The sequence below is a fragment of the Chanodichthys erythropterus genome, chromosome 8 (assembly GCF_024489055.1).
Source record: "Chanodichthys erythropterus isolate Z2021 chromosome 8, ASM2448905v1, whole genome shotgun sequence".
Classification (NCBI taxonomy): Eukaryota; Metazoa; Chordata; class Actinopteri; order Cypriniformes; family Xenocyprididae; genus Chanodichthys; species Chanodichthys erythropterus.
Window position 1 is genome coordinate 35,331,118 of NC_090228.1, and position 9,716 is coordinate 35,340,833.

The 9,716-nt window shown below is 38.8% G+C and overlaps 1 protein-coding gene across 1 annotated transcript; it reads right to left on the bottom strand.

The window, feature by feature from the left end:
• Positions 1-260: 260 nt before the first annotated feature.
• On the bottom strand, positions 261-9,359 carry LOC137025185 (asialoglycoprotein receptor 1-like). Its single transcript, XM_067393215.1, has 7 exons — positions 9,203-9,359; positions 7,932-8,086; positions 7,037-7,292; positions 6,692-6,816; positions 3,729-3,835; positions 3,507-3,613; positions 261-394 (listed from the first exon to the last, which is right to left on the bottom strand). The coding sequence occupies exons 1-7, from the start codon at positions 9,357-9,359 to the stop codon at positions 261-263; spliced, it is 1,041 nt and encodes a 346-aa protein (XP_067249316.1).
• Positions 9,360-9,716: the final 357 nt, after the last annotated feature.

Sequence of the window (9,716 nt, forward strand, 5' to 3'; positions counted from 1 at the left end):
ACCTTTTATTTCCCTGGACTAATCATTTTCCAGATGTCTCAAACAGTCGGACGGGGGCTTCATCAGAAAAAATAAGTTCTTTCAGTCTTCTGCTGTCCAATCCCTGCTGTACTTGCAGAATTTTAGTCTGTCCTTGATGTTTTTCTTGGAGAAAAATGGCTTCTTTGCTGCCCTTCTTCACCAAGCCACTGTCCAAAAGTCTTGACCTCACTGTGCCTACACATGCACACCTGCTGGCAGTATTGAGCTCTGCACATGGTTCAGGATTGACTCTTCAGGAGGTGGCCGTCCTGCCACTTGCTGGACACTCTGGGATGTTCTGAAGGCTTCTTCATTGCAGCTGAATTTCTCAACTTGAAGTTCTTGATGATCCAGTAAATGGTTCTTTCAGATGCTTTGCATCAAAATGGCCTCACATGCAAAGAAACTGCTGAAAAGCGATGATGGGACGCATTGAAGACGCAAGAACACAATGACTGGAAGCACCTTTTCCTCCTGACTAGAACTTGTTTGCACTTTCCCATGTGCTGAAGTGATTAGTGAAATTATGATAGCTGGTCACTTTTTACCAGGACCTCAAACAGGTCCTTTTTTGTTCTGCCAATGAAGCATTTACTGTATGTACCGTAAATACTGTATGTAAAATGCATCTGATCAACACCACAACTGAAGCAGCAAACTTTTAACAAGCAGTTCACCTAATGAAGGTTTCTGAGACTACAACCCACTGCAGAGAACCACCAAAACTTTTGGCCATGGCTTTACCCTATTATTCAGGTGGGGGGCGGGGCCATGAAAAATTGCCATTTTTGAAAGGTAATGTACCTTCTTGTGGTTGAGAGACAACAGAAGAGAAAACATTTTGAATCTCATTCTGAGCAGGATGTCTCAAAATTAGGATTCTCCTCATCTGTTCTCGTGAGAATTATGATGCCCCCCCCCACCCCGGCCCCCCCGATGACAGTGTTTCTCGCAATACCTTCAGGTATGGTTATGACAGGTTAGGGCCCTAAAGCAGATGAAAGTTGTTTGTAGATTATAAAATTGCATTTTATAATGACCTCAGTATTATCCAAAACAAATATGTGTAAAATGTTTATATTTCTAATATGTTTTATACAGATAAATGAGCCTGGGGTCAAACTGACCCCAAGGATCAGCGATGTGTATAGGACTGTGTACAGGACACTGAAAATATGTCATAGTGAAAAATTTCTGTTTACCTAGTTGTCCCGATTAAATGACGAAAAGTCATCAAATATGAAGCAAAAAAAAAAGATGTCAACCATATTTTTAGAGGCGTTAAACATTGCGTGGGGTCAAATAGACCCCAAAGATAATAGAGTCTGGGAACGTGACGTCAGCAACGGATTGCATTCTGGGAATTTAGGTCACGGATAGTACAGTAGAGACTGGGAAATAGTTAAGGGAGATATTAAAATTATATATTATACAGTTAAAAACATATTAGAATTGTGAACGCTGGCTGTGTTATGAACTATCTGCATATACTGACCAGCGTGGAAAACGGATGTGAAATGGAGCGCCATTTTGTCCCATTTTCGGGAAATTCTAAAAAGCTTAATGTGGCGTATGTAAGTAAACATCATACTAATAGCCTAGAATTTGAACGCAACGCGTTTAATTTCACGTTAAACGTTTTCCTCTCATAGAAACTATATGTACAGCAAAGCAGATGAGCCCAGAATATGAACAAAATGCGTCTTATTACACGTTAAGTCACTATCCATTAAGCTTTTTCCTTATGGGAGGAAAATGCTTGTGTTAAAAGTGTTGCGTTCATATTCTGGGCTCATCTACTTTTCTGTAGTAAACACCAAACTAATAAAGCATACTAAGTTTTGTTTGTTAATAACACTGTCTTAGTAAATTAAGCCACGTTAAGCTTTTTCACGTTAAGCGTGTTAGAATGTCCCTCTTTTTCTGCCTTCCAGCTTAGAAACGACACAATGGTGAAAGTGAAACTCAATGAAAATAAACTTGACCAAAATGTGGCTTTGTCATTTGTATTTATTACAGATTCATAACTTCTAATCCGTTTGAATATGTACGTGCTCACGCCGTTAATAATGTACGAAAACACGTTTAGAAATGTTATTAGTGATGTAGCTTGTTGCGATCACTCTCCGTGTTCATAAAGCAGCACATCTTTGATTCATTGTTAAGCTTCTCTCTGTAAGAAATCATATATTTATTCCATTTAGGTCCAGTAAAACTTACTTGGTGTAGCGACTCCACAATATAATTCATTTCAGAGCTGCATTACAGAGGGTCATGCTGTTGTTATCCCTTAATGCTTTAACATGAAGAAATCAGGGCGATATGATGATATGCTGGTGAGATCAATCTATATTGTGGTTATTATTTTATCTGGCAGATATATCGGTGCCACTTAGTTATTAAACTGAATAGAGACTAGAGAAATCACTTTGGTCCTGTGTATGGTCCGATAGGCGTCAGTATGATTTCTATGTGTGTGTATATGGTGTCCTGGCCTCGCGACTGAGCGATCGAATGAACACAAGAGATTCAAATAATAGTCCATTTATTCTCAGGCAAGTACAAGCAGCTCTTTAAAAAAATAACGTAAATACAGTCGTTTTTTCATCTGGTGAGTTATTTATTGTCTTTGTACGCTCCTGAGCGTGACCTAAAACATGGCGGCGACTACCCAGAATGCAACGCGCAGTGACGTAGTTTGCCAAGCTCTATACGAGGGTTAAAATGTCATTGGACAAAAGTTGTAATTTCGTACAGTATAAACAGCTTGTGAAAATGAAAATATTAAATTCAATAATAAATGTTGCAAATATTATTTGTATTATTTATCCCATATTTTGGAATGTGATTTTTCAAAATAGTGTAATAGTTTAATAGTTTTTTTCAGTCACTGCTGGAAAGGGTTCAAATATGCAAAAATGCTTGCAAACTGAAGAATCTGCAGGACCTGGAGGATTTTTCTGAAGATCAGAGCTCAGTTTAACTGCTCAGAACAAACAAGAGACTCATGAACAACATCACAAAACAAAAAAAACAGTCAAAGATCATCCAGATAACCACACACAGTATTAAGAATCACATACTTATGAATGTTGTTATTTTAATAAATTTAGCTACTTTTTTGCCTTGTGAACTAAATGCAAACATCTTTTATGTAAAATATCTTACTCAGGACAGTACTAAACAAAAAATAACATTCATTTTGTATGATCTCACGTATTTTGTTAAAATTATTCTCATTTTCACAGATTCTGCAAGTGGTTCACATACATTTTCTTGCATCTGTATATTTATTTATGTATTTATTTATTGTTTTTGCAGGTTTGGCCCTCCATTCAAGTAGTAACTGCCATTATTTACAGCTATGATGATGAGAATATTAAGAAACTTGACTCAGTTACAACACATTTCACATATTGTAGTAGTTATGAGTGTAATTAAAATATATTTTATTTAATTGGTAATTTTAAAATTATTTTTCTCACAGATACATTTAAAAGCATCATTACAGGGATAATCTTGCCACGCTGATGAATATAACAAAGCACAGTTCTCTTTTTTAAATCCACTTGGGTCTCCAGAATTCCAGAACCTGAAAGAACAGATCAGCATTAGATGTTCAGTGCTGCTTTCTGTGTGATATGATACTGACTGTGAGATATGATCATTTATTAGAGAATAATCAGTTTAATTCAGTGATTTCTCACCCAGAGGTCATGTTGGTGCCATCAACCCATTTCCATCTGCCCTCCACATCACTGTCAGTCAGACCAATCCAGACTCCAGCGTCACCAGATATCTTTTTAACAAACTCCTGGTAGAATGAAGCAGGAAGTCACATTTAAAGGGTTTGTTCACCTAAAACTGAAAATCCTGTCAAAGTTGTGTACGCTCCACGCAGCTTGCAGATCTCCAGCTAACAGCAATATGTGTCGCTCGCAACTGTCTAGAAATGTGTCAAATATTTTTTGTTGTTATTATGCTTGGAGTTATGATAAAGAATAGAGCAATATGTTGGTGTACAACTGCAGTGCTTTATCAATACGTTTGTGTTGGGCTAACGCATATACCATGACTGTTTGTGTTATTATCAATGAGCTGTGGGCTAGGCTCGCTAACATGAACACAAAACAACTTAATTCCTCTCTGAGTCTTTATTTTTAGAACAGAGCGGAGCACCATCATTAATATAATATAATGTAAGTGATGCAAGCGCTGTATACTGTACTCCATGTTAAAGGTGCTACAGAGGATGTTTTCGACAACTGAGAAACCAAAGACTGTTAGTGAGTTTTTTGAAATGAGTGCATGCATAACAACAACCCCCCTCCTTCACAGCTCATTTTGAGGGAACACCTCCCAAAACTTGTGCAGGAGTATTGGAACACGAGTGTTTGTTTACCACCAGTTTATTCATATTCAGAGAACTGCAAACAGGTGCGCGTACCAGAAGACAGCGCGAGATTCAGTGATCTGCGATTCAGTGAAATGCGAACAGGTGCGTGTGCCAGAAGGGAGCGCGAGTGCATGGAAATATTAACACGAAGGGCCTTGCATCACCAGTGCAGACCACCATCAGAAGCTGAAAGCATGCCTGGCCTCTGCGATTTGACTGAATTTGGTGAGTGATGGTTTCAATAATTTTAATATTTTCTGGTATATCTAAGTTAAGTTACCCAGGAGCTCTGCTGACATTGACTTAGCTAACGTTAGCTACAGCTTGATGAATTGAGTCACTGACTACGTTTACATGGACAGCAGTAATGTAATTATTGACCTTATTCTGAATAAGACAATAATATGATTAAGGTGTTTACATGAGATGCTTTTAGAATATTCCTTTCTTGTTCCCGTTTTACATGTTATAGAACATAGATCGATTATTGGCAAACGTCATTTCGTCCCCACAGCACGCCGCCCGACGTTCTCTACAGAATTTCACGTATCACCACACAGTTCGTGCCATATACTGTTTTGGGTGTTTAATTTTTAATCTTACGAAAGCTTCAAGTGCAGTTAATTATTTGACATGCAATACGTGCAAATAGATACGCAGCCCTGCACATGACATGCAAGAAAAAAATAATTAAATGTGCGCAAGATTTATATATGATGTGCATGATTTATAAATTGAGGGAACAAATTAGTCAATAGTTTGCACTATTTAGCCTAGGCTACTATTTATTTTCCCTCTCATGTTTGGGGCTCTGTAAATAGACAACGGTGGATACAAATTCTCCAGCAACAGGCCTCCTGTACTTTAATTCGGCAACTTTTATTCATGCCACCGCGACAAACTCAGGTACTGGATGAGAGATGAGGTGAGAGGAATTTGATTTGTGGCTTCTTGCTTGACGCTTGCTCTCTTGTTTGCCATCAAAACGGTTGACCACTGCCATGTGTGTATTATGTGTCCTGTGGCAAAATGTGGCGAAAACTCCCACATGACGTTAATAGTATGATTAAGGTGTGTTCATGTCTACAATACACTCCAATAATGCGACTAAAATAGGAATACTCCACCTATCTTAATTCGATTTGTGTTTACTTCGAGTATGACTTTAGTCAGATTAAGGTAATAAAATGTCACTGTTTACATGGTCCTTTCTTAATCAGAGTACTGTCTTAATCGTATTAATATCAGATTACTGCTGACAGCTGTCCATGTAAACGTAGTCATTGAACACAGCAGGAGAGAAAGCAACGTTAGCCAGCTAGCTAAAGCTCCGGTGGAAAATTATTAGCTAATGCTACCGTTTTTGAGGAGGTAGATTTTGAGGTGAGGGGACTGACAAGGCAGAAGGTAAAGTGGTCCACTGTTCTATCAATAAGCAGACCTGCCAACCTGTACGCAATTTGCATAGCGGATACGCATTTTGACTTCAAAGTACGCTGGTACGATTTGTCACTCTAAACTACGCAAAAACCTGGTGACGCTTCTGTGCACGCGCAGTCCTCAAATCAAGCAACAGCAAAAGAAGAAGAGTTCGACCAATCAAAGCGCTAGGTTCTTCCCCCAAATATACTGTAAATGTTAGACCCAGTGACAGGCTGGCATGAAATGGCTTGCATAATACTTAGTAAGGAGGCCATAATAATTTTTGACTCATGGCTGAAGTTAAGTTTCTCTAGCTCTGCCCAGGTTGGCAAAAAAAGCATCTCAAAATGCATCAGATTGATGCTTTAAAATATGGAATATTTAAATTTTTCTTACGGGGGAGCATGCCCCCGGACCCCCCTAGAGGGGTAATATCCTTCTCACCTTTTTCACCCCTGACCCGTTTTTATGCCTGCAGTTAGTAAAGACAGTTTCGAGTAATATTGCAAAAATGTATAAAACAAAACACCCTCTGTATCATCTTTAACCAGCAGAAGTCATGTGACCAATCACCGCAGATTAGCATCGTGCAAACAAGGGGTTTGGCAAAATGAATCATTGAGGGAATCGTTTGGGAGTTGTTGAGCAAACAAGGCAACAATAAATGCAGATTTTAAGACAATTAAAGTGTTTTTTGACCTTGCATGCTTTTAAACCTGTTGTTGGAGACTCCCAAAACAAAAATAGGAACCTTTCAAATGCCATAATAGGGCGACTTTAACGTGTGTTGGTGAGTAGACATTCATTCTGTGAGCAGCACAACCTTTGGTGCCCAATCTCTCTTTCACTCACTTGTTCCTCTCTGTTGTTTATGATGATCAGATCTGCTCCTCTCTCTGTACAGTATCTTCTGCTCTCAGTCCAGTTCTTCTTCTCAGTGGAAATGAAGTAAAGACTGGATTGATAAATATATTCATCTGTAAACACAACCAGATCATTGACTAGTACTTTTTTTCCACCTGTACTGAATTATGATATTAGTTTATGATAGTGGCACTTAATATATATATGTTAATTATATATATTGGTATATATAACTAGATGTATATAAAGAAAGTGCAAGTGTTTATGGAATGACCCCATTTAGATATTTAAGTAAACACTTTTACAAGTAATTGTACAATAATTTAATATTACCAATTTCATTGAGCATCTTCCACAGTTCATTTCTCTCCTGATTGATCTGGTCTCTTTCTTTAATTAATTCATCCCTATCATTTGTCAAGGCCTTGTTCTTGTTTAGTAGCTGGTCTCTCTCATTGGTCAGATTTTTGTTCTTTATTTTCAGCCCATCTCTCTCTTCTGAGGGGTTGATATTCATGGTTAGTAGCTGGTCTCTCTCTTCTGAGAGGTTGGTGATGTTAGTTAGTAGCTGGTCCCTCTCATCGGTCAGGTATTCGTTCTTTATTGTCAGCCCATCTCTCTCTTCTGAGAGGTTGGTGATGTTAGTTAGTAGCTGGTCCCTCTCATCGGTCAGGTATTCGTTCTTTATTTTCAGCCCATCTCTCTCTTCTGAGAGGTTGGTGATGTTAGTTAGTAGCTGGTCCCTCTCTTCTGTGAGGTTGGTGATGTTAGTTAGTAGCTGGTCCCTCTCATCGGTCAGGTATTTGTTCTTTATTGTCAGCCCATCTCTCTCTTCTGAGAGGTTGGTGATGTTAGTTAGTAGCTGGTCCCTCTCATCGGTCAGGTATTCGTTCTTTATTTTCAGCCCATCTCTCTCTTCTGAGAGGTTGGTGATGTTAGTTAGTAGCTGGTCCCTCTCATCGGTCAGGTATTCGTTCTTTATTTTCAGCCCATCTCTCTCTTCTGAGAGGTTGGTGATGTTAGTTAGTAGCTGGTCCCTCTCATCGGTCAGGTATTCGTTCTTTATTGTCAGCCCATCTCTCTCTTCTGAGAGGTTGGTGATGTTAGTTAGTAGCTGGTCCCTCTCATCGGTCAGGTATTCGTTCTTTATTTTCAGCCCATCTCTCTCTTCTGAGAGGTTGGTGATGTTAGTTAGTAGCTGGTCGCTCTCTTTTGTGAGGTTGGTGATGTTGGTTAGTAGCTGGTGTGTCTCTGGTGTGTAGTTTGAGCTCTTTGTATGGATGTGGACACACAGCACTATGACTGCAGTCAGCAGAAGAACACACAGCAGCACCAAACACACTGCAGCTGCTCTGGAGCTTCTGATCTTCACACAATCACTTCCTGAAAATGATCAAACATCAAGATAAATGTTTTCTCAATTCCTAATTGTATGTTTGTGTTGTATGTGTACCTGTATGGTTTCTCTTGGTTCAGTGTTTATATTGCCATGAACAGGCTGAGACATTTTTGTTCACATGCTGAAGCTATATGTGTTTCTACTCTGTAGTCCTCTGCTATTTGACTTTACTTTTAATATTTGAGGCCAATAAGTGGCAAAGTATGTCGCAGTACAAGAGCATGTGACACCCTTCCTGTTAAAACCATATTTGCATAACGAAAAGCTCTTCCTAAAGGGCACTATTGTGGTATTGTGGTTAGATGTAGCAGCCGGAATCAAATTAGCACAGTACAGTTATACATGAGAGAAAAGTCACTTTACTCCAGTGAAATCAAAATTGATGAGAAAATGTAATTGTGCTTGAAATCAATCTGTGTTCTTCTGTTGAATTTGTTTATCGCCTGCGATGCTTCTTTAAGTGCAAGTCAATCACATGTCACTGAGAACGTAAATGATCTGAAGTCAGTGTAAAGTCTCAAATCATGTGAGGAGCAATGCTCAAGGAGGCTAGGGTAAAGATTGTGAACTTTGACATAATGAGGCACAGAATGATGCTTTCAATGACTTTTTGTACAATAAGTGATACAAATTCAGTGTCATAAAGGCAGTAAAGCCTGTGGTTTCCATTTCTACATCAACACAAAGATTCTCATGAACATTATTATAAAGGCCTCGGGTTCGGTGTACATTTAAGGACATCTTCAGACCTCAGTCATATGATGAAAAGGCATCATGCCTCACACTGAAGGGCTTCAGGTCTCAGGAAAAACAACGTCAGTGTCAGATCTTGTACAGTTAGGCATCGGACGAAACAGACTGACCATCCTAACTGAAACACACAGACTGAGTAAACATTTTAGTCAGTTTTTTTTCTCTTCAAAATCATATACAAATGGTTAGTTTTTAAATCGTACAATCGCATCAGAAGAACACAAAGCTGAACCAAACACACTGTAGCTTCTTCTGATCTTCACACTTCTGAACAGCACAGGTCTGACATTAGATGACTGAACATGTGCAGACTCTGATGATTTGATCAAAGTAATGAATGTGATTACCTGTACGCTGAAGTGGTTGCTGTGTGTTTGTCTCTGTCCTGAAGTCATGATCTCTCACACATTCTGCACTCTCATAGATTTCCACCATCATCTCCATTCTGTCTGTGTTCATTCCCTCAGACTCAGTCCTGATCTCTTCATAAATATTATAAGACATTTCTGCTCTTAACCTTCAAACATTAAATGATCTTGTTCGTTGTTTGTTGTAGGTGTAGTCAGCACTCATCTTCTTTTAAAGCTAGTGACAAACAAACTTGTGATCAATGTGTGAAAACAAAAACACGTTACATCACACCCTTTGACATGAAACAGAAGTTGTGAAAGTCTTTTCTTCCCTTTTGTGATGTCTATTCAAGTGAATCGAGTTACATCACGGCTCGAAATTGCGACCATTTTAGTTGCATATGCTCCCTAAATTTCATGTTTGCGATCTTAAAATAGATTTGGGAGCATTTGTGTGAGTGCAAATAATAGTTGAGGTGCGACCTGTTTTCATTTCTCTATAAAACGCACA

Excerpts from the sequence above, each read along its gene's own strand:
- LOC137025185 (XM_067393215.1), bottom strand. The coding sequence starts at position 9,359 with ATGTCTTATAATATTTATGAAGAGATCAGGACTGAGTCTGAGGGAATG. Across the intron at positions 7,293-7,931 it reads CACACCAGCTACTAACCAAC|CTGACCGATGAGAGGGACCA; the intron begins ATCACCAACCTC and ends AAGAACGAATAC. Across the intron at positions 395-3,506 it reads TGATGCTTTTAAATGTATCT|CATCTGAAAGAACCATTTAC; the intron begins GTGAGAAAAATA and ends TTTGATGCAAAG.